This window comes from Dipteris shenzhenensis, chromosome 16 (genome assembly GCF_047967505.1).
Source record: "Dipteris shenzhenensis isolate YYH24624 ecotype China chromosome 16, Dip_SZ_1.0, whole genome shotgun sequence".
NCBI classification, from domain to species: Eukaryota; Viridiplantae; Streptophyta; class Polypodiopsida; order Gleicheniales; family Dipteridaceae; genus Dipteris; species Dipteris shenzhenensis.
Window position 1 is genome coordinate 29,564,340 of NC_141611.1, and position 25,080 is coordinate 29,589,419.

Genomic DNA, 25,080 nt, shown 5'->3' on the forward strand with positions numbered 1-25,080 from the left:
AGCCTATGTAAGCTCCTCTGCTATCCATACTTTGGTACCCTTCATCTTGTAAGATTGTGGAAGAAGCTTGATCCGCATATCTTTTGATTTTAGTGTAAGGATTGCATGACCTTTATAGTGCATAATAAAAGCTGGCCTCGAGCCATCACCATCCTACTCATCATCATCCAACCATTCAATGTTGGACAAGCTTGCTTTGATCTTTGTCAATATTTCATTATATGTGTCCTCTTTGTACCAATCTTCTAAGAGGAGTCCTATTCTAATCTTCAACGCATTATCACATCTAGCTTTGTGTTTTTTAATCTCTGCTTGAATATCAGACTTACTTGCTTTGGTATCCACTTCTACAATCACTTCCTTCTTAGCAATTTGAACTTCAATGTGAACAAGATCTTTGACTATAGAGACTAACTGTAGGGTAGGGGAGGGAATCCTTACAAGACTTTACAGCCTCATCAATTACTGCCTGCTCACCAAGCCCTTCCATAATGTGAATTCGAGCCTTTACTTATGCCAATTCCTATAAAAAATCTGATCCTATTGCCCAAGGATGGGTTTTTTTAAGCCTTCTTGTTGGTAATTCCAAGCATATGAAGAGGGTGTCTTGGCTGCAACTGTAGAGTACCAAGTCCTGATGGAGGTTTAAAGAGTTGAGGGGAACTTCGAGAAGAGGGTAGAATAGTCCATAATTGGCTATCTGCTGAACCTCCTAGCTGAACCTAATCCCCGGACCCAATTCGAGGTTAGGATTAGTTTGTTTGTTGCTCGTTGAGGCGAAGGGCTGACGGACTGATGAACGACGAGTTGTACGAACGAAGAGATACGGAAGAGGAGAGGTGCGATCGAGCGAGGTACGACGATCTGTACGGACAAAAGGAGTACGATTAAAGAGGTATGGATGGAGAGAGAGAGAGAGAGAGAGAGAGAGAGAGAGAGTCTAGTTAATTTTATACTATTCTTAGGCCCATTTTTTACGCTCACCGTTGCTAAGGAGGCTTTATTCTCTCCTCAAAAAGATTCAAAAGAATCCTAAAACCATGGCCTAAATTCACTTAATCTCCAAGGCACCTCCCCTCTGAAATTTATAATGCTACTTTTATTTTAGACATTTTCAACAAAAAAATCCCGCCAAAGGAGCATAGATATTTTTTGAGGTAAATTTTTGTAAAATCTTCAAAAGGGCACAACTTTTTGCCTAGAACTTTGATTGTACATTTGTCTAAACCTGATCAAGAGCACAATAAGCTCTCTTCAAAGTGCATTGCTTAATTAGACCAATTGAAGACATTGCTTGCAAGCCATAGTCACATACCAACCATGAGTACTCAAAGCATCCATTTGCAATATCTGTAAGCTAGAAGGAGCCACTATTAGCAAATGAAAATGGTGTAGTTCAAAATGCCAAACTTTCTTATGGTTAATGGCAATAATGTTCATACACGAAAATGCAACATTAAGAATCTTCTATTTGGAAGGACATTATGGAAGCTTTTCAACAGTGAACTGGCCACGAATAATGTTGCACCTCAAGACAAAGGGATGCCTATTAGTTTGATGCAAGGCCTCTGATATTTTTCGAACAAAATGTTTACACAACTGATGCATTTACTAAGATATCGTTGACTTAGAGCTCAATATGAGAAAAAGGCTCGATCATTTGTCTCGATCTTAAGTCCAAATTTTCAAAGTGACGACGAGAGATGGTGATGCAATCATGGATCATGTAAAGAACATGAAGGACTTGTGTGATACACTAATGGAGAAGGCTTTAAAATCAAGAAACTTAACAAATTCTCTAAAAGTTTCCTCCCTCTCTAGAAGGCCTTCATCTAGCAATCATTGTTTAAGGCACTAAAATCAAATTAAATGAGTTGATTAGCCTTTTCAATCCACAAAGATACACAAAGAAGACAAATGAATAGAAACAAGGGAAGACTGTCGTTGAAGCATCATTGCCAAAATGCCAAGTAGCAATTCTACGCAAGAAGCCATAGCCCACAAGTGCAACCTTGACTTGAGTGAGGATATTGATCCATTCTTTCTTGCAACACATGTTTTGATGTGTCTAGGTCCACTATCAAAGCGTCTCTATCAAGCACAGTACCTAGTAAATTGGTTCAATGTCCAAGCTGTATAGAACAAATCGAGTCAAAGTCAATAACTTTGCTTGTAACTAGAGGTCACTGGATAATAACCATTCCTTGGCATTTAAAAGACATTGGTGGCATTCCAATTCAGTTGCCCCATGATAGAATTAAATCAATATGCGATGTCTTACTTGCATCTATTGCAATAAATGTTTCATGAAATTGTAATGCATTGATCAAACAATTACCAATCTTGTTGACCAAAGAGGGATCATAGTAGGGCACGGCATTAAGGATGTCATTTCTATAAACTTGTAGTAGCACTCCTAAATCAATATGTATATGATAGCTCATGATGATCCCCATCTACCCCACCAATGGTTTGATCGCCTAAACTTTAGTACCATTCAATTGTTTGGAAAGAAAAGCCTAGACTCCCAATTCTCAAAGAATCATATTTGTGCCTCTATGATAACCAACAAGAAACCAACACAAGGAGTTCTTTCAAAAGAATCAATCTAGACAAGCAAAAGCAAGTTTTGAAATTAGTGCATAGCAACATTGCACATTATACAATTGATAGGTAACAAATACTTTTGTCAATTTATAAATGACATCATTCCAAAAGTATTTTTCTACTTCATGAAGAAGTTTGCATTGCTAAATCTGTTTCAAGAGGTCAAAAATATGGCAAATTTTGTTTAGCAAACAATGTAGTATCAAACAATGAATTCTCCTTCCCAACACAAAATACTCTAGCTGAACCAAAAAACCACACAATTTAAAATTGCAAAAGCATGAACTGATTTGAGTAGAAGCAAATAGGCACAATGGTATAGTTAATCAATAGATCACCTACGAAGGCCTTACATAACAAAACACCACCTCACAAGTGCTCGCATCTCAAAATCTTTCGATTGACAACTTGCAATCATGTTTAAAAAGATGAGAGGTAAATTTGATGCCAAAAGTGAGAGATACATGATGGTTGGATACGCATAACAAAGCATATAAGCTTTACAACCTGTCACCCACAGCACGTTTTGCTTTGTGGTGTGTTGTTTGATAAGAAGCTAAGGCAACTTACATGTCAAAGTGAGACACGATTAGATATGCACAACAAAGCATATACACTTTACAATCCTGTCACCCACATGTTTGCTTTGTGATGTGTTGTCGGATAAGAAGGTAAGGCAACTTACATGTCACCATGGCTTTAAACGGTTTAGTGACGACAACATAAATACCACAAATGCAATTGAGTAACAGACATCCACATAATGTAGAAAGTTTGATGACTTGCAGCTCAATTCAAGTAGATGAATAAGTAAAAACGGGCAAGCAAAAAAAATTGACTCATGATGCATCTAAGTCAACATGACCAAGAAGCTCTACATCCACCAAGCCGTTGCCAAAATGGATAAAGAATCTTGTGGATGAGGCAGAAGATATTGTTTTGGACATGAAGCCTAAACGGCAAGAAGCTGTGTGTAGATGTTGCATGATCAGGTCAAATAACCAATGACCTTTGAGAGTCAGCGAGTCAAGAAGAATGGGCCATGCCAAACAATGGCATCAAGAAGAATGATATATATGATTAGGTAGAGCCACCCATGTCATTGGCTGCAAATGAGTCTACGAGGCCAGCAAGGACAACCTAAAGACTGATGGCACAGTAAATAAGGGGGAACACTATTTATTCGAATCTCAACTCCATTGGAAAGGATAACTGTGCATGTACCGACACACATACACTGACATAAGGCCAGCAAGGCCAACCTAAAGACTGATGGCACAGTAAATAAGGGGGAACACTATTTATTTGAATCTCAACTCCATTGTAAAGGATAACTGTGCACGTACGGACACACATACACTGACATGGAGAGCATTAGCAACTATGACATCCCCACCAATGCTATCAGTATCCCACAACAGGTCTAGAGCATAGTATACGCATATGAACATGTCTACACAACCACATATAGAGAAGCATCCATTAATACGGAGGCTTTTGCATTGAGTTTCTGTCGGCCTCCAGAGGACTACTTCCTTTCACACAAATCTTCTTTCTAGACTATTCATAAAATCCAGAAGATCCCTGTGTTGAAAAATACATTAGAATTGTCAAATTTTCTACAAAAATATTGATGACATCACAAGTATATGTAAGATACCGAGCAAGTACCTTGCATTTTACAGCACAAACAAAATCCTGCACTGGCAATCTCCTCTTCCATGCACTGCATATTACAAATTTGCAGCCTATCCTGAAAGAAATAAAAAACTTGTCATGGGAACATTCAAATTGCTATGAAAACACGAGAACACCATGCACCACTTCTACCTCAAAAGGGCGGCAGAAGTATAATCACGTGCCAGCCATATCTCTTCTCCTGCCACTCATGTGCTAACCCATAACCATATCATATTGCTCTGAGACTGCCATCTAAATTTGGCAGCCATTTTTAAAACGGAATCACCTTAAAAATGTTACAATTTATATTCTTATACTCAAATTTTCCTTCAATTGTGTGTTGATCCAGCTGAGAATGAGCTTTACTGCTCTTTTACATGTATGACATCAGACTTGGTGCCCTACAATCTCACCTTTGCAGTCCATGGCAGACTTTGACTGGCCCTATGGAAAGAATGGTCTTTCCGCCATTCTCTATGGAATTTCATTGAGGGAGGTCTTTGCATTGTTCTGCTGAACACGTACTATGTTCTCACCATCAACTCAAACACTGTTGTGCTTGTCCACAATTTTAGCCATCAAACTTGCAAGAGTGTAAACAGATCCCATGTGTGCCAAGTAGCAAGATTGAAATATGTCTTTGCAATGTGAATATGATGGACCATTCCCTCATAGGAATCTATTCCAATGTGAATATGATGGACCATTCCCTCATAGGAATCTATTCAAGACACTGACACTTCTCTTCACTGGAGCTTCTTCTGCTCCACCTTTCTCCTGCTTTGAATCCATTACAACAGCATTCAATGTCATGGAGTTCACAACTTTATATAACTGTGCATTATCCATGAATATTTGGGCCAACATTTTCCTGAGAGCCCTTTCACTCCCTGGATCCTCGTCAGATCTCGTCTGCACCCTTGAGATATTGCCACTAGCCCACATGTGGTTTGGCAGGTCCTTTCCAAAAGACTGGTGTAGTGTTTCTTCTTCTTTCTCCTCTATAAGAAGTTGCGCCTGCAGAATAATTAACAGTCACTTCAGATGAAGTAGAAGTTCATCTTACCAATTTGCTGACAAAGGACTCTACCCTATGGAGATGCAAACATTGTCCCCTTAATGGATTTGCATTTATAAGTGAGTCTACACCGACATGGGCTTATGAGATCTCTATGTGTGGATGCAAACACACACTGTAATGAGGTTGCTCTTAGATTACTTAAGGATGTTGTCACAACAGCAAAAATTTACTCTAGCATGTGCATCCGAGAGGTGGAAAAATTGAGACATAATCAAGATTTGACTGTCCTTGAAAATTTAAATCATACATACTGTTTAAATGATTTGAGTTCATATGTTCAGAAAATTTACAGCATTAAGCTAATTTAAATACAGTCATCAATGAACCCACAAGAAACTAGAAGACACTTGTATCCACACATTTCTCAGGTTGTTAAAATGTGATCGCACAGTCAGAGATTACCTTATGGCATGTTGATGGCACATGACAAAGAGCAAACTATGTTCAATTTTTTATAAATAAAATAAAAGCCTATCCGCATGTGTATCATCATTACAATCTAACGAGTTCCATATACGGGATTAGATTTTCTAATTACACATCTGCTTCTGGAAGGCCTATGTGGTTGTCGGATACCATCAAAAGAGAATATGTGAAATCTTTAAAGAGAACAAAAATCTATCAAAATTTCATTTGCAAAAATCATCAGATTAAAAACAAGGAGAAGAAATGTCTCGTTATACCTCTGCTGCTAGAAGGCCTATGCGGTTGTCAGATGTCAACAAAAGATCGGTTACATCTTTGACTGCCGCATTCTTCACGATTGACTTGTCATCCTGCTTAGCCAAAAACTCCACACTGCATTCTTTTAGTCTTTGGCGGAGAGTTGCCACTTCGTGCAAAAATTTTGACCTGACTTTATGCTGCAGCTCCTGCTGGTGTCTCTCACTCTGAAGTGTAGCCTGGAAAGTTCAAGTTCTCAAGATCCGAGACTCTCTCTCTCTCTCTCTCTCTCTCTCTTCTCTCCACCCTTTCAGCTTGTTTTGTATCAGGTTTCTCATAGTCTCATAGACCCATCGGTCTTCCAAAGACCTGTGTGTGTGTGTGTGTGTGTGTGTGTGTGTGGTGTGTGTGTGTGTGGGTGAGGATGATGTAGAGCTCTGGAACCCCCGCAGCCCTGGTCTACCCTCCATCCCCCTCTGTTCCCTCCCTCGTTTTGCCCGTACAGCCCCCATCTTCCACCTTGCAGCCTTCATCGCCATCCGTACAGCTCACGTCAGCTGTACGGAATTCCGTACAGCCCCCCCGACCCCTGCAGTTATCTACACAGCCTTCGGTTCAGCCCTTCGTACAACCCTCCGTCCAGGCAGACGTGGTGCAGACGCCAGTACCTGCTTCATCCATACTTGCAAAATCCGTACAGATTTCCCAGCCCGTACAGCCCGTACAGGCTCCCGAAACATCTTTTGTTTTTTCTGCTTCCTCTGTCCTCCTGCTTGAGTCTTCATTCGACGGAAGCGCAATGCTTTGCCTTCTTCATCCTCTTTAAAATTGGCAAAGCTTGATCTCGCAGATGGCCCTTCTTCTTCCCTGCAGTTGGATCTTCTGTGTTAGTTATGCTCAGCTTCTGTCATAGATGTTCCTTCATCAGGTTCCCCGTTTGTTTGCTCTTTGGATTCTGCCCTTCTAGTTTCAGGTCTTCGACAGGCTCAACAGTTTGGAGTCTGTCTCTACTTTATGGGCAGGGTTCTTTCTGCCGCTCAACTTCGTCGTTGGGCTAAAGCTGCAATGGGTCCGGATTATATTTCATCCTTCGTCTTTCTGGGCAAAGGATTTTATTATGCCCACGTCTCTTCGACTGATGTGGTAGAGCGGCTAGTCCGTCGTGCTGGTGTTCCTGGGGCTGGTTTCTTCGCTTATGTGATGCCCTGGGATCCACTTTTCGATCCTTCTGCTACCCTTCTGACTCACTGTCCGGTTTGGATTACTCTCAAAGCGCTGCCTGTGCCTCTTCTTTAGCATCTTCCAACTCTTGCGGCTTTTTGGGAAGGCCTCTTCATGTTCCGAGACAAGAGTTCTTGCAAGCTTCCCGTGATGTTCATCTTTGCGTTTTGTGGGATATGACGCAGCCCGTGCCATCTACTCTGGATCTTGATTTGGGATTTGCCCATCCGATGCGCATCAGGCTGCATTTTGCATCTTTTCCCACTACATGTTATCGGTGTCAATAGGTTGGTCATTTTGCACGTAATTGCCCTTCTACATCCAGACCCATTCCTCCTGCTCCTTCTTCAGTTGTCAAGGTTACTCTCCCTTCTCCTCCGGTTTTTGCTATGGCTTCTTTGGGGAAGCCTTCTACTGCTCCGAAGCACTACTGGAGAAAGGTAGATAAATCACAGGCAAATCTTCCTCTTACTGAAGAAGCTCAGGATTGCACCCTGTTGAGCACCATCAGTCTCCTTCTACTCAGGATATGGATGTACCCCTTGTAGAGGGGATTTTACAGGATCGTATGCATGCTCTCCCTCGGGATGCTGCCCCTGCTCTTACTCTAGTTGATCCTCAGAATGAAGCTCAAATGCTAAGTCCTGCTTTATCAGATGCAGCTTTTTCGTCGGAAGATACAGATGTCGATTTAGCCTCTACCTTTGATGCCTGTGCCAGAGTTTTCTTCTGTCCGGGATGCAAAAGTACCTTTTTTACTGGAATCTTTTCATCGCATGTTACAACAGGTTTTTGACCCTATGATTCAGAAATTTCAGGTACCAGCCTGTATCAAGAAGAATCACAAGGGCAAAAATCAGCTTGTTTTTATTTATGGTGTGGTTTCATCACTGCATCAGTTTTTGCAAAGCAACAATTTGAAGCTGGAGGATGTTGTTGTTTGATCCTCCTCTAGCTTGATATGTAACTTTTTACTTGGCTGCCTCTACTTGTAAATTTTTTCCTTGTACTTATTGGTGGGACCTGGGTTTTTACCTCTTTTGAGGTTTCCCACACAGAGATATAAGATTTCACTAAAACAAAAAGTGTGTGTGTGTGTGTGTGTGTGTGTGTGTGTGTGTGTTGGTTGGAGATTAGATGGTCACCTCCCCATCTATGAGCCCCCATATGAGAAGAGCATGGGGGAGGTAGACCAGGTTATGTCAGGGGCCACATGGGCTGAACTAACTGGGTATGAAAGACTGCCACGTGTTATGCTCTAGCCGAGATAGCATGACCTCGGAAAGATCGGTGGGCATTTTCTCTTAGATGACCAACTTCTGTAATATTTAATGTGCTGCAAATAAAATGGTCAAGAGAAGTAACTGCCAAGGTCCTAGGTGAGGGTGTAATGGCATTGACTAGGTGGTTCTAAGTGCTAAGACCTAGGTGCACCTAAATGTGTAATAATGCCAAGGGGCGAATGGTTTAATTGTGTCCCAAGAGAGGGGTAAATGGTATACCAAGAAGAGGGCTAAAATGATGACATGTGGCAGAGGGAACCATCTAGGGAGTTGTGGGTTTTGTGGATAGGCATGAGAGACAAAAATTACGTATCTGTTGAAAAACATGCGATCCACGAAGTTGGCTGGGTGGAAATACGAGATGCCATCGCCCGTGATAGACGAAATCGAAGAAGAGAATTAGCTAAGCTTCGTTTCAATTGGTATCAGAGCCCAAGGGAAGAGACCAAGGGAAGGGGTTCGTGAGCTATGACATAAGCTACGAACGGTGCATAGTTAGTGCTATCACTTGATCGGTGATAGCGGACAGTAGGCGTGGAAGAAGGAATGTGGCTGCTCGTGACGTGCGACGGATTGGAAGGGTTGTTGCCCGTGACGAAGACCTCCGTGGTATCTGAGTTCGGGTTGCGGGGGATTTCGATGAGGTGTCGATGAACAGAGCAGGCTGATGATATTCTCCAAGCGAACAATAGGCGTAGAGTGCAAGTTTGACGAGGGGGAAAATAGCGGAGTAGATTGACGTTGTGTTGCGACGGCATGGCGCACTGTTGACGGGCAGGCTTTGCGTGGATTTTGTGTGGTGGCATAAGCGTACTTGTGTCAACGCGGCGCTGGTGGTACAAGTCGATGTAATCTACATCGAGTTTTTTTCAAGCTTGCCTCACAAGCGGAACGCACTTACGTAGGCTCTCCTCCATATAAGCGTTGTCCATCGTTTCAACTCAGACCCTGAACAGTGGCGAGCGGAACCTTGTCCCGAATTCTTTTTAAAGCCTGCGTGGAGCTTCCAGGGAGCATTTTTTTTCTCTTTTATACAAATTTTGAGTTGCAATCGATTCGTTCTGTACAGTAGAGGCTGTCGTTTATTATTCCTGCATAACAAAAGGGGAATCTGAAAAAAAAAACTATTTTTCCTTTTGAAACTATGGAGGCAGAGGGACAAGATTCCAGGGTGAATCCTAGTGAATCTAGAGCACGGTCTACACAACAAATGTCCCATCATACAACACCTACTCTGGTGGGTAGGATTTCGGTATTAGAAGATGCTTTACAGCAAATCATGAACCAGCAGCTTCAAGTGAACGCTGGTCAGAATGAGATTAGGGAGATGGTGCAAGCCTTGTCGGCTAGGCCATCTAGAATTGATAAGGGCAAAGCTCCAGCAGAGCCAGAGCCCAGTATACATTCATCAGAGCGTGCAAGGGTCAAGGTGCCCAATATTGCCAACTATAGACCGGAGAAGTACGCTGGTCGGATAACCGAGCGCAGTTCTGATGTGATCGAGGTTTGGTTGCATAAGTGGGAAGAAGCCTTCGCCATTTGTGAAATCAGATCTGATCTAAAGAAAATCCGTGAGGCCACTCACCTGTTTATTGAGGCAGCAGATAGATGGTGGATAAAGCAACAGAAAGATCAAGTTGCCCCTACCACTTGGGAAGGGTTTAAAGCTGAATTTAAGAAACACTTTCTTCCACCTGACGAAGAGTCCCGAGCTTGGGATGCTTATAGAAACCTTCGTCAGAGGAATTTGTCGGTGGCAAAGTACACTGACAAGTTCAGGGAATGTGTCATGAAAATAACAGACCCTCTCCCTATGTCGGTTCAGTTAAAAGACTATCTATGGACTGAACGACAAAATTAAAATGGAAGTTCGGGCTAAATATGTGACTACATTAGATGAATCTATTGCAGTAGCCCTGAACTATGAGGATGCCAGAGGCAGATCTAGTGGATTTGTGCAAGCAAGGACTCAGTATGAGTACCCGAGAAAAGGGGGATTTCAGAGGAAATGGACTTCAAAGGCAAGTGTCTCGCAGCCAAGTGGTCAAACCAAGCAGGTGAAGCCGGTTGAGGGACCAGCAAAAACAAGTACCACCGTTGGGGTGAAAAGGAAAATCACTCCAATGGCAGCCCGAGCTTGGTCAAAGTCCTCGTTGACCCCTGAACAAAAAGAGAAAGCTAGAAAAGAAGGATTGTGCTTCGGCTGCCTTCAGCAACATCAGTGGAAAGATTGTCCACTGAATAAAGACCGTCGCACGGCCAATATGATAATATCTGAATGCGACGCGGAAATGCAAGAGAGTCCCAATGCGGAACATATGCAGATGCAATTGGCGGGACCTTCTCAAAGGTTAGTACATGTGTTGTTAAGTGTGTCTGTTACTAAGTTAGTAAGTGGTGCACCTGATAACATCCTTTCAAAGCCCGCAGCAACGGGGTATACGGTTTTCGATGAGTCCGAGTTAATTAAAATGAAAGGGCAAGTAGCCAATCATGATGTGATTGTGTTGTTTGACTCAGCGTCAACACACAATGTAATCAACTCAAAGCTTATTAAGAGGCTCAAGTTGAAAACTAGTCCGTCTGACTATGCTTATACGGTCAGGATGGCGGACGGAAGTTCAACTGAAGTATGGGACCAAGGGTTACCCAGTTGGAACTTCGAATTCAGGACTATGTTGAGAACTATGTTGAGAAGCTGGACTTTGAATTGACCAGACTTGCTCACGCAGATATAGCCCTAGGCATGGCTTGGCATTTTTGGAAAAATCCAGCCATTGATTGGAAAAAGCATATTTACCAGTTCAAGATGAACGGGGTAGAATATGTTTTGCGAAGTGAAAAGGATTTACCTCGAGGACCACTGATTTCAGCCATGGAAATTCGGAGGACTCCGAAAGAGTTTCTGTGTCTGTGTATAGCATCGGTAGAGTCAATTGATGATGCATCGACTAGCACTGAGGCTACCCAAGATGGGAAGATGGCCGAGTTGGCTAAAGAGATATCAGAGAAGTTCTCTGAATGTTTTAGGGATGAACTACCTTATGGATTACCTCCAAAGCGGAAAGTTCAGCATAAGATTGAACTGATCCCGGGGCAGAACCTGTAAATAGACCTCCCTATAGAATGAGTTTTACTGAAGAGACAGAGGTGCGTAGACAACTGGAAGAATACCTCAAGTTGGGGCAGATTCAACCAAGTTTCTCACCTTTTGCTTCGCCAGTGATATTAAAGAAGAAAAAGGAGGATACGTTTCGCCTCTGTATAGATTACAGAGCATTGAATAATATCACTGTTAAGCACAGGTATCCGATGGCTCGGATTGATGATTTGCTAGATGCATTACATGGAGCCGTGATTTTCAGCAAAATAGATCTTAAGTGTGGCTACCATCAAATCCGGATTAGAGCCGAGAATGTGCATAAAACCGCTTTCAGAAGCAGGTTTGGTCATTATGAGTTTTTGGTAATGCCCTTCGGACTTACCAATGCTCCAGCGACATTCGTCATGCTTATGAACGATTTACTACGTCCGTATATCGAAAAGTTTGTAGTACATTTTATTGACAATATTCTAGTGTTCAGTAAAAGTATTACTGAGCATCGTGAACACTTGAGAATAGTGTTCAGTACTTTGAGGAAAGCCAGTCTTTATGTAAATAAAAAGAAAACTATACTGTGTATGGTTAGGCTTGAATATTTAGGGTTCATAATTACTCCAGAGGGGGTAGAAATGGATCCGAAGAAAGTGGCTGCGATACTGACTTGGCCAATCCCTCAGAGTCTGACCGCGTTGCGATCATTCTTGGGATTTGTCCAGTTTTATAGAAGGCATATCAAAGGATATTCCGAAATAGTATCGCCATTGACTGATTTGACCTCAGATAAAGTACCTTTTATTTGGGGACAGAATCAACAAGAAAGTTTTAACACCATAAAACAAGCTGTGGTCACAGGACCGGTGTTAAAAATAGTTGATCCCCAGAAACCGTTGTTCCTGGAAACCGATGCAAGTGGCATTGCGGTAGGAGCAGTCCTCCTTCAAGAGGGAAGGCCAGTAGCCTTTGAAAGCAAGAAGCTTTCTCCCTCTCAAAGAAATTGGCCAACTCATGAATTAGAGTTGTATGCTGTTATCCATGCTTTGAAAACATGGAGGCATTATTTGTATGGTTCAGAGTTTTATGAAGATGTGGATCATGATACTCTGAAACATTTTTGTAAACAGCCTGACTTGAGGGGCCGCCAAGCTAGGTGGGCAGAGCTCATGCAGGAGTTTAATTTAACGATTCGGTACCGAAGAGGAAAAGATAATAAGGTTGCTGATGCGTTGTCTCGCATTATGCACAACCTGAGTTTCACGGTATTAGAGAGTGCTCTGATGACCGAGATTAGAGAAACTCAAAAGGTGGACGAGTTTGTCCAGAGCTTATGGCCTAAGGCTCATGTGTTGAAACCCGGGGAAAATAAAAAGGATGACCTGGCATCCAGAAAAGGCCAAACTTATGCAAGATATACCATAAGGGATGGTATGCTGAAAAGAAATGGCAAGGTAGTAGTACCTAGTCAGAATGATCTCAGGCAGAGAGTCATTTGACAGTGCCATGATAGCCCATGTGCGGGAGACCCAGGAGTCGAGAAGACATATGATCTCGTGAAGCGAGATTTCTTTTGGCCAAAGATGAAAAAGCATATTCATGAATATGTGACACGGTGTTTTTCGTGTCAGGTAAGCAAGGCCGAGCGGGTGAAGCCACCCGGACTTTTACAGCCCTTGGAAATACCACTGAATAAGTGGGAGAGCATTTCCATGGACTTTATTGTAGGGCTGCCTCCAACACAAGGAGGGTATGATTCTATCCTTGTGGTGGTTGATCGTCTAACCGAGATGGCTCACTTCATTCCAACTAGAGAGTCTGTTAGTGCCCCGCAAGTGACGGATTTGTTTATTAGACATATATTTCGTCTGCATGGATTGCCTAGATCCATAGTGTCAGACAGAGATGTCAGATTTACCGGTCATTTTTGGACAACGGTATTTGAGACACTAAGGACTGAGTTGGGAATGAGTAGTGGGGATCATCCTGAGACGGATGGTCAGACGGAGAGAGTCAACCAGACTTTAGAGGATATGCTGAGGGCATATGTGTCATTGAGGCAACATACATGGGACAAGTGGTTGCCATTGTTGGAGTTTGCCTACAATAATAGAAAACATTCCTCTACCGGGTTCAGTCCGTTTGAGCTGAACTATGGTTATAGACCAGCAAATCCAACTATAGTTGGAGTACCTCAGAAAGTGCCTAGTGCCGCGAACTTTGTAGTTCAAATGCGGGAGATGCTAGCACTTGCGAGAGCTAATATCCGTCAGGCTATGGATAGAGCCAAGGTGTATGCCGATGAAAACCGGTCTATAAGAGTATTTAAGGAGAAAAAGTTTTTCTCAGAGTTCCTTCGCACTCGAAGTCGTTGACTTCAGGAGAGTGTGCTAAGTTATCACCTCGATACTATGGGCCGTGGTTAATTCTAAAAAGAATAGGCAAGGTAGCCTATAAATTAGAATTACCACCGGAGTGTTTGATGTTTCTCGTTTAAAGAAATTTTTACATACTAGTGACTCACTAATCGAAGGTGTTGTTTTGTTTCAGGAGATAGAGGATAATGCAAGACGCAAACCAACAAGAATCCTGGACCGAGGAACAATGCAAGTGCGCAATCGGAAGATCCTCACGGTGTTGGTTGCATGGCATGGTCTACCTCTATCGGAAGCTACCTGGGAATCCGTATACTAGTTACGGAGAGTGTTCCCAGATTTCATCATCGAGGACGCTGATGCTTGAAGAGGGAAGGAATGTTATGCTCTAGCCGAGATAGCATGACCTCGGAAAGATCGGTGGGCATTTTCTCTTAGATGACCGACTTCTGTAATATTTAATGTGCGTAAATAAAATGGTCAAGAGAAGTAACTGCCAAGGTCCTAGGTGAGGGTGTAATGGCATTGACTAGGTGGTTATGAGTGCTAAGGCCTAGGTACACCTAAATGTGTAATAATGCCAAGGGGCAAATGGTTTAATTGTGCCCCAAGAGAGGGGTAAATGGTGTACCAAGAAGAGGGCTAAAATGATGACATGTGGCAGAGGGAACCATCTAGGGAGTTGTGGGTTTTGTGGATAGGCATGAGAAACAAAAATTACGTAGTTGAAAAACATGCGATCCACGAAGTTGGCTGGGTGGAAATACGAGATGCCATCGCCCGTCTATGGGTGGAAATACGAGATGCCATCGCCCGTGATAGACGAAATCGAAGAAGAGAATTAGCTAAGGTTCGTTTCAACATGGACAGCAACTCGGCTGTCATGTGGGCAGCAAGCTCACAAGAAAGACACAGAGAATGGGGCAGCACATAAGCTGCCATGTTGGAAGCACATCGCGAAAATCACCTGGCAAGGTGGAGCCTCCCTGGTGGACAGGAACTGTAAGGAAAGTCCACGTGTCAGTTAGCAGGAATTCATGACAGTCTAGACCAGATCTAGTGGCCTGGGAACATGGTGTTAGCATCCCAGGATCTTGCAGGGAGTAGATGTCTATGTAAGTCTGGCGCATGTGTACACAGACAGGTTTGGAGGCCCACAGGAGGATGCAAGGAGCTGGAACAAAAGATGGAAAAGATCCAGGAGGAGGCGGAACATCGGGACAGATAGCAAAGGTTCTTGGGCCAGGAGAAGGCCTGAATATACCCCAACTGGAGTAACAGGGCCTGGGCCCGTGGCTGAATGCCACATGGCCAGGCGGACCAGGTTGGGCTGGTCAAAGCCAGCCAACCTAGGTTGTCGGAGCAGATCCGGGTCGGCCCCACAGACCGAGAGATCGGCCTGTTTGGGTAGGCTATTTTTGGGGGCTCTTGGCCCTATAAAAGGAGAGCTTCTTTGGTTAACTCGTCATCCATTAAGAAGCAGATTGGTTCTGCACAAAGCTGCCTCAAGGTCCTTTACACGAGCATTCTACTGCAGCAAAAGAGGTGGCTATTGCCAGAGATCAAAGAGCTCAAAGGTGCCTTCATCATTGGCTGTCCACAGAGCAGCAAGAAGACAGATCAAAGGGGGATCTTTTGCCTCACCATTGGCTGTGTTCCGGAGCAGCAAGGAGTCAAGATTCCAAGTGAAGCACAGAGTTACGTGTGGCTGTCCCGGAGGATCAGCCTCAAGGTGTGTTTGTGGGCCACAACTACGAGGCCCCCATAAGCTCTTGAGGAGCACGCAGGCCAAGTGTTTTGAGAGTGCCATGGAGGTAGGAGAACAGCTTTTGATTATGTACAGGGGTTCACACCTAGATAGCTTCTGGTACTAGATGGTAATAGGGATTGTATCGAGTCCATCTTAGAAGGAAATATAAGTTTGCTGGCTCTACATCTTTCTTGTGCATTGTCCATTTACTTGCACATCTATGCTAAGTACATACTAAGGAAAGAAGTTTTGTAGTCCAAGTATACCATTGTGTGAGTTCTTGGGCTACATAACTTTGGGTTCGCTTCTGCAAGCAAAAGAAAGCCGTTGATAAGCACTGCCCTGACATTGGTATTTGCCGAGAGTGAGCGGGTTCTTTTGAGTTTCCAGAAAGCAAGGCTGAGAACTCATAAGGGTTAGACCAAGACGTATGCCAAGCTCAGTATCAGATATTATGGACCCTTTCACATCTTGTAGAAGATCAATGATGTGGCTTACAGGCTGAAGCTAACGGATCATTGGAGGATTCACGACGTCTTTCATGTGAGTCTCCTGAAGCCATTTCATGTTAATGTGGCAAAGGATATGGCTTATGAGAAACTACCAGATGTGAACTGGATGCGATCTTGGTTCCAAAAAGATCTTGCCACATAGTGAAAGAAAAGTCCGTGGTAGAGTTTACCGTCACTATTTAGTAAAGTTTCGTAATTATTCACCATTGAATGCGAACTAGATGGAGGAGGATGAACGAGCTGATTCATCTCGATTGTTGCATCTCTACCTAAAGGCTTTCTATCTTGAGCCGACTTTGGTTGTGGCTCTTTGAGGCTCAATCGAGCACGGGTCTAGAGCATTGCCTGATCCTCAAGCGATGGGTAGCACCTCCACTCCCTCAGTACAGACATGCTCAGTTATCTAGAAGTCGCTTGGTGACACTTCATGTCTCACCCAAGGTACCGCTTGCTTATGGTATATCTACCATGGGACTTCAATGTTCTAGTCATTGTTGTTAAGCATTGGTATATGGTTTATATCTCGAGCTCTACAAAATCATATATGCACTGCTGGTTATGCATTGCTCGTTCTGCAATGTTAGTTATGCATTGCTCGTTCTACAATGTCAGTTATTCATTGTTTGTTTCGCAATGTTGGTTATCTACTGCTCGTTCTACGATGCTATTTGTACAGTACATACTTTTATAATGGCGCTCTATGCCAGTGTTATTATTTCTTTTGTTCATGTACTGCAACAAAACAAGGTCGTTTTGCCAGGATTCAAGAGGGGGGTAAGTCACGGGGACGCGAACTTTCTGGACCTGTGAATACCTTTGACCTCTCATTGATTAGAATTGTAAAAAGCACTAATACAGTGCACTACTCCATGGACCAAGACAAGGAGCTTAAGGGCACGAGAGGGGTAAAAATACCACTGCTAAAATTAGCTCCAGAGTTGGCAAGCTGGCTTGGGAAGCAAGCAGAAAAGTCAAAATTAGCAGTTTTTGGGACCAGAAAAGGCAGAGAGAGGCAGGTCACTGGCTGGGAAAGTGCCCCAGGGCTATTCTAACAAATCGCCTTGCTGATTTTGACAACCAAAGCAGTCCGAGGGCTGTTTGAGAGCTGCTAGGGCTGCCAGAAACTCAAAAACGAAATTTGCCTATTGCCTAGGAGAATTCCCATCAACGAAGGAGCTGCCACGGCTTCTAGAATCTCAAAAACGAAATTCGCCTACTGCCCATGAGCCACCAGGTTGATTTGTCCACTACCCAATAGCCTCCAAAAGAATTCGCGATCGACGAGGGAGCTGCTTGGGCTTCCAGAAGCTCAAAAACGAAATTCGTCTATTGCCTAAGAGCCTCTAGGTTGTTTCACCTACAGCCAAGACCCTCGAGATTGATTTGCCTACTATGCCGGAGCTTCCGAATTGATTCGCCTACAACCAAGGACCCTCCAGATTGATTCGTTCTCATCCAAGGACAGTTGTTGGGTCTTTTGTAGCGTGCCATCTCCGGACAAACGAGACTTGCTTCCAAATTTCTCTATCAGGTAGGTTGCATGGAGTGTCACCTTCTTTTCCCTGGGTCATGCGCTGCTGGTAACAGCTTCGGGCTGTGTGCAGACTTTGTGTGTCTAAGGGATTGATGCTGGGACAGCCAGGAAGAGGATGATTCTGCCTTGTAGGTGATGATGGGAATTTTAGAACTGTTGGCCATGGATTGTGCACTGGGTTTGGATGCCTTTTTGAGCTAGGGCTTGGTTGAGTAGCAGGTTGCTTATGCCTGCCAGTGTTGAGCTTCAGGTTCGGCTGTGTTTGGACAGGTGCAAGGGCATTTAGCGTTGCTGTAATTTTGCCTTGTGAATAAAGAAATAAAGAAATACCAAAAGGGACACCAATTTTTGGGGCCAATCGGGTGTCCGGTTTTTGAGCAAGAGCAATGTATCTTTCTGTTGTGGATTCTCTGTTCTCTTTGACTTGCTGAAATTATTCTGGAAGTGGCTGAAATAATAGTACTTGCTGGTTAATATTCACTGGCTGCCCTTTAGTCTATCTGAAGGCTGGTTTCCCCTAACAACAACATCATCTACATCATCACCGTGATCATGTCATATCAGATCCAATCCCAAGTCTGGTCCATGTATATGGAAGATACTGAGCGTCTCCTAGAGGTGAGGTCATGGGCGTGGCTGTGGTGGTAGAAGATCAAAGATAGTGCACTGACGGCTGTCTATATGTGTGGGTCTGGGAATGCCACTGCCTCAATGCCTTCTGTGGCTCCACCTAAGGGGAATGAAAATTGGCAAACACCAAGGGAAATTGTCTCAGCCAGGAGACCCTTACCTCCTCGTACATAGAACAGTGGTTCTTCTACTGGTCATACTCCTACTGAAAATTCAGGAGTTCGAATTACTTGGGCTGCTATCACAGCCAATCGTACTCTGTTCCCAGAAGAACAAGTGGCTGGTCTTTTCTCCCCACAAAAGACTCTTGGGTCACCTCACGGAAGAGGTCCAGACTCTGAGGTGAATATGACGACTTGATGCACTGGATCTTTCAGCTGTATAAAAATCTGTAAATATGCTTCAACAAATCAAGTGCTTGACTTTCAATGTACTGGGATTGTGTGATGCTTGCACATGGAAGTGTTGAAAATGGGGAGAAGGTGAGAGACACATGATTGGAGACGAGCTGAGGCATGAACTGATGTGGATTGATAGATGGGTAAAATCACAGCAAGTACATAGCCTCTTTTATAGGCTGGGCAAGCCTTATCTTCTCACACAAACACCTCATAGATGAGGTCATACACAAGAGAATCTAGATCCTATAATCTAGGTGAGGAATCACATCTACCACATGAGGTGGCAAAAGTGGCCTCAAGACTCTTCACACTCACACAACTATAGGACACTCCTAGGACTCTAGGACCACACACACTAGGACTCCGATTCCAACAAACCCCCCTTCGGAGCTAGGGTGAGAAATTATGACATCATCCAGACTGTGCATCCCAAGCAATCTCAGAGGCTAACAGCTGAGCATAATTCAGAGGTTGAACCAAGCACTCTCATGGCTTAGGTGTCAACGTGATCAGAGACTCAAATCTGAGCATGGATGCATGACCAACTCATAGGTCTAGGGAGTACACCAACATCCTGGAACTCGGCCAAGCCTGATAAAGGAAAGACACAACAACCCGCCCTGTCTCCTAACTGGGTACATGGAAATAAGTGGAGCCTTTTATAGGACAAGGCACACAAAATGACAAATTATTACATCATTTTAGGGGGACTACCCAAGGCAGAGTACCTAACACACATGACTCTAGAAAGCCCACTCTTCATCTATCACCTCATGGAGGGATAGACCAGAAATAGCAGCAGTGCAGGCTTGTTCCTCAGGTCCAGAAGGTGTAGCTTCATCGTCTTCGTCCTCGCTCTGCTCCGCAACCAGATTGGCATGTTCTTTGGCTTGTACCTTTGCCATTTTCTTGAAGCAACGATCCTCTGGATGGCCACGTTTCTTACAGTAATTACATTTAAGAGGTTTTCCGTTCTTCTTGGGCTTATTCTTGAGAAAGAATGCTTTGCCAGATTCGAAGGAAGATTCTACTTTCTCTGTAAGCCTACGGTCCTCGTCAATGAGATGAGCTACCATATCCTTAAAGCTCATATTGCGGCTGACACTTAGGACAGCAAGGATCTCATTGTACTTGGAAATGTCTTCAATACTGGAGAGAAGTACAGCAACTTGATCATCATCTTCAACACTGGCTCGGATGGCAGATAATTGTTGGAGAATTGACCCAAGATTGCTCAAGTGTTCATTGAGGGTTTCAGTTTCCTTCATCTTAGCTTGAAGAGTTTTTGTTTGAGAAATACTTTGGAATTATTGATCTTATTTCCAAACAAATTCTCTAACTTTTCCCAAACGTCGTTTGTTGTCTTAATGGTGGATAAGGTTGCCACCTAAAGCTAGGCCAATGATAGCCATTGCTTTATCATTTTGGTTCTCCCACCAACTGATTCTAGCATCATCTCCTTGGGGTTTTGGCTCCTTGCCATTGGTGATATTCCATATGCCTTCTCGCATAAGAAGAAGCCGGAGTTTTGTCTGCCAAGTTGGGAAATTGCTCCCTGAGAATTTATCGATGAACGATGAGTTTTTTATGCTATCCATTGGTGGGAAGGTCTTAGTTGTTCCTTATAATGTTTACTCAAATTTCAAGAAAGGCCCAAATTTTTCATGGTAGAAGCTTCAATTATGCCAAAGGAAGACATAGGACAGAAAAGCCCTAAATTTTTGGGTTAGGGTTGCTGCAAAAATTAGGGTTTGCAGAAAATTGGGGCTTTTAAAAATTTCCTAGAGCATAGTGTTCTAGCAACACTAGGGGAGCTTCAGATCATAAAAGCCCCAACAAATTCACCCAAAATGAGGCAAAAATCTTCAAAAACGCAGAATATCTCACACGGACTGTTTGCTGGTCAATGGAGAAGCATAGGTCCGGGCTGATACGGGCTCTTGTACACTGATGCTGAGGCTAAAGAGCAGTCGATGATGAGGCTTGGGTAGGAGCTCATGTGGAGAGGCGAACGAAGAAGATCAGAATCTAGACTCCACCTTGCAAATTAGGTAATTACGAACTGGGTTTTTGCATAGGAAAGCGTGGGAAGAATGCAAACGCAGAGCAGCCACATAGAAAACCTTTGCCTACCTCGCGACCTGTACTCAGGAGATCAGCCCAAGAGATACGCGATGAACAGCTGCAGATAAGCGATGCAACTTCAAAGGATATGTCGGGCACGTGACGAGTTGTTGCGCTCAACCAGAGATGGCGAGTTACGATAGTACTCAGGATGCAGCGCCTGTCATGCGGGCGCCTATGTGCTCTGATGGTGGGTGCTGCAGCTCCGCACAGACTTTCCTTGCTAAGGCTCAGGGTGTAGGGTTGAATGGCGACTGTTGCAGAAGCAGCAGCGTGGGCAGAGAGGTGCAGCGTAGAGCAACAAATCAGGCCTGTTGTGCGAGCAGATGACGAGCAGGAGCGGGTAGAAGAGGTGCAGCGTAGAGCAACGAATTAGGCCTGTTGTGCGAGCAGATGACGAGCAGAGGAGCGGGTAGAAGAACCGCAAGATGGCGCAGCAGAAGAGTGGCACAGCAGAAGAGTGGCGCAGCGGAGGAGATAGCGGGCAAGAGGAATGCCATCAAGCAGGAGCTTCAACGTTGCTCTGATACCAAGTGTTGAAAATGGGGAGAAGGTGAGAGACACATGATTGGAGACGAGCTGAGGCATGAACTGATGTGGATTGATAGATGGGTAAAATCACAGCAAGTATATAGCCTCTTTTATAGGCTGGGCAAGCCTTATCTTCTCACACAGACACCTCATAGATGAGGTCATACACAAGAGAATCTAGATCCTATAATCTAGGTGAGGAATCACATCTACCACATGAGGTGGCACAAGTGGCCTCAAGACTCTTCACTCACACAACTATAGGACACTCCTAGGACTCTAGGACCACACACACTAGGACCACACACACTAGGACTCCGATTCCAACAGGAAGTTTGTATGGGCTTATGTAAATGAGTTGCAGCTTGATATAATGGCTAGCAAACATGTTCCAAGCTAAATACAGGGCACTTTTTAAGGATTTTGTGGGCTTCAGACATCCATTTGGAGGGGTTTTCTTGGGCAAAATGTGACCATCATGTAAATATCCTTGTACTGTTTGTCTTGCCCAAGTTGGATCCACAATTGACCATTTATTTGATCATAATTAAAGAGTTTTCATACGTGTTAATTATGGTCAAAGAGTTCTTTTAATGGTCAAAGATACTTGACTCTGGTCAAGTAAGCCTGACTTCGGTCAGGAAGTCTTGGTTTATTACCAAGAGGGTTAACTACGGTTAACCAGAGAACCACAGAGCTGAATACGGTCAGAGAGTGTTGACTACGGTCAACAAGACTTGGCATGCGCCAAGAAGGTTAACTACGGTTAACCAAGATGTGCCAACTTCGGTTGGAGAGACTTGACTATAATTAAGGCACCTCCACCCTTGGTCAAAGCCCCTTAATTATGATCAAGAGCGTTGACTTCGGTCAACTAGAGAATAAATATATTTGTTATATTTGTTATGTGTGCACATGTGTTCAGTGCAGACGCCCACCGTGACTAGAATTAGTCCACAGTGTGTTATTTGCATGCGAAGCGCTAACAATTAATGGGTGCCATGGTGGTGCGCTTTGATTAATTCTTGCAGGTACTAGGAAGAGTGACTTTCCTAAGCACTACGGGAGCCTACCAAGAGTCTAGGAGGTGGTTCACGTGACCAAGTGCTTCGAAGACTCCAGAGTTGCCCTTAGTGGCATGTAATTAGGAAAGTAAGTAGAAATTGACAAGTGGCTGGTTGCCAAGAAAGGGAGCCTAAGAGCTCGTGTAATGATTTCATTCATGTCTGGGATATGTATGAACAGCTCTACGCTGAACGATGTACTCCATCTTCTCTCAAGTAATAAAATCCTTCGGGGGGGTCCAACCCGACGATTGTCCTGGGCCCTAGTGTCTCTAAGAGAGAGGGAGAGTGATTGGGAGTATTATTGGCTGTTTTTTTTTTTACGAGCGAAAGGTTCCACAAAAAGCAAGTGGTGGATTTTTTTCTTAGGCTTGTTTGTTTTTGTAGCTCACTTACTTGGAGGGCATACACAGCATAAAAAGAGCAGCATGATGGCAATTTAGGTGCCAAGAACCCAAATTGCTAGTTTGGGTTGCTATTCGAAGAAACTCTGCTTTGTTCTATGTTGCAGTCATTATATCCTTGGAATTTACGGCTTTAGACGTGTTTAGGATCCTTGGATGCCCCCACACACACACAAAGTTGCCTTCTCCAAGTCGTGAATCTTCTACATACCAAGCAAGGTACCCTATCACTACGATTATAATTCCATTGATCCCTTCCTGTAATCACATCCTAGTAGTACCCTGACCAGCGAGATCATTTGCACTTGTGTTGCAAGCTTTCTTCTTGCAAAAATTATCAAATTCTAGAAAGAAAAATCGTCTTGCATGCTCTTAAACTGCAATTTTTGCTAGGAAAAAATTTCGGTTTCCAATCAACTGTCAATAGCTTACATGAGCTTCCATAATTACATAATGTTAATAATATGCCAAGAGATCATTGCTAGCAATGCCCTGCAAGCAACATCTCACGTATCTAAGCGCACACCCATGTGACTCATGATAACACCCAAGCATGTAACTCTTTTATGATAGAACAAACAATTTTCTTGCTTCTCCATCAACTGGCTGTCGTTGAAGGAATTTTTTGGTTTGCAAATTCATATCTTTGCAAACAGAACATTGGATTGGACCCTTTTGTTGACTTGCCTCCACACAAAACCATGTAAGGAACCAACACTTACATTGCTTTGCACCCACACCTTAGAGCCAATCTCAATTCAAATTGCTTTTGAAGAGCTTCCTTATTGGAGGTGATCCAAGCTCTATCATACTAAGTTGCTACTAACGTAAGTCCCATTCTTGGGGAACCGAGCTTGGTAGCGTGCCCTCTATCAAGTAAGCCCTATAGGAGGGGGTCCAGTAACTCATACCACCAGTTGTAGGTCAATCCATCAAGTGACCCAATAGTCTGAGGTCCATATTGACATACATATACATACATACATACATACATACATACATACATATATATATATATAGAGAGAGAGAGAGAGACAGAGAGAAAACCTCACATGAACTGAACTGAAAAAGGAGAGAAAGAAAGAACGATGTATTAATGTCTGCGAGAGGCCTCGTGGACCTATGGGACAAAGTACAAAGTACACCAAAAAGGGAAAAACTCACACAAGCCTCAATGGGCTGGAGCAAAGGGCGCTCTAAGACCCTTGCTGAGTACTGTGCTGATATAAAGAGCTCAATAGCTCGAGCAAAACCAGATACAAAACATATACTAACTGAAATAGGCTAAGAGCTGTCTCACACTGCGGTGGCGGAGGACCAAGAGAAATGCAAGGGATCTCAGGACAAAACCCCAAACCGTGCGGAAAATCTCTGCTGTATATAGGCCAAAACTGCTCCACACTGAGATGCTCCAACAAGTGAGGGAGGGGGCCTACATATAGGCAACCCCCCCCCCTCCAAGTCGGCTGGTCTATGGGCCGACCCCTACAGCCCATGGGGGCTGGCACACAGCCCTATAAATGGGCTCTCCCCAAACTGCCATGTGCTAGCCAGAGGTGGGCCAGCTCCTAGGGCCGACCCCCCTGCTAAAAATAGGGGCTGCCCCCCTGCCATGCTCTGGCCGACTAGACCGCCTCAGCCTGCAGCCCTGTAAAGGGGCTGCTAAGCAGCCTATAGGGGCTGAACCCCTGCCCCTCTGCCCGACTGGACTGCACAAGAGGGCCGACCCCATCCAGCCCTCTACAAGACTGCCACGCAGCCACATAGGGGAAGCTGAACCACCCTTCCTATAGGAAAAACACTAGGGCAAGGTGGCCGACCTGCCACCTCAGCCTATAAAGGTAAGGGTGGGTCTGCAGCTCCCCATCACTGCTCAGCAAGATGCGCCACAGCAGGGGCTCACATGTCGCAAACAGCGGACCCAGAAGAACCCCCAGGTGGGGCCTCCACAGTGGGCAGATCTGCCCTACCCTACTCTACCCTCATTGGGGGCGGGCACACCCACAACTAAGGCCCCCGATCAACCTAGCCTAACCTCTCATAGGGCAGAAGCAAGGCCCTCTCTCTACAACGTGACATCAGGAGACGACCTCCAACACCCCCTTTCAGCTCCTGGATGGAACATG

At 44.1% G+C, this 25,080-nt stretch overlaps 1 protein-coding gene across 1 annotated transcript in view; it reads right to left on the reverse strand.

The window, feature by feature from the left end:
* Positions 1-4,196: 4,196 nt before the first annotated feature.
* Positions 4,197-25,080, reverse strand: part of LOC147892805 (PX domain-containing protein EREL1-like) — a 72,459-nt gene continuing 51,575 nt past the window's right edge. Inside the window, exons 9-11 of the mRNA XM_087387313.1 lie at positions 6,052-6,270; positions 4,973-5,304; positions 4,197-4,930 (exon numbers count right to left, since the gene is read on the reverse strand). Coding sequence (XP_087243439.1) covers positions 4,999-5,304; positions 6,052-6,270 — 525 coding nt within the window. The 3' untranslated portion in view covers positions 4,197-4,930; positions 4,973-4,998. The remainder of the gene's footprint in view (positions 4,931-4,972; positions 5,305-6,051; positions 6,271-25,080) is intronic.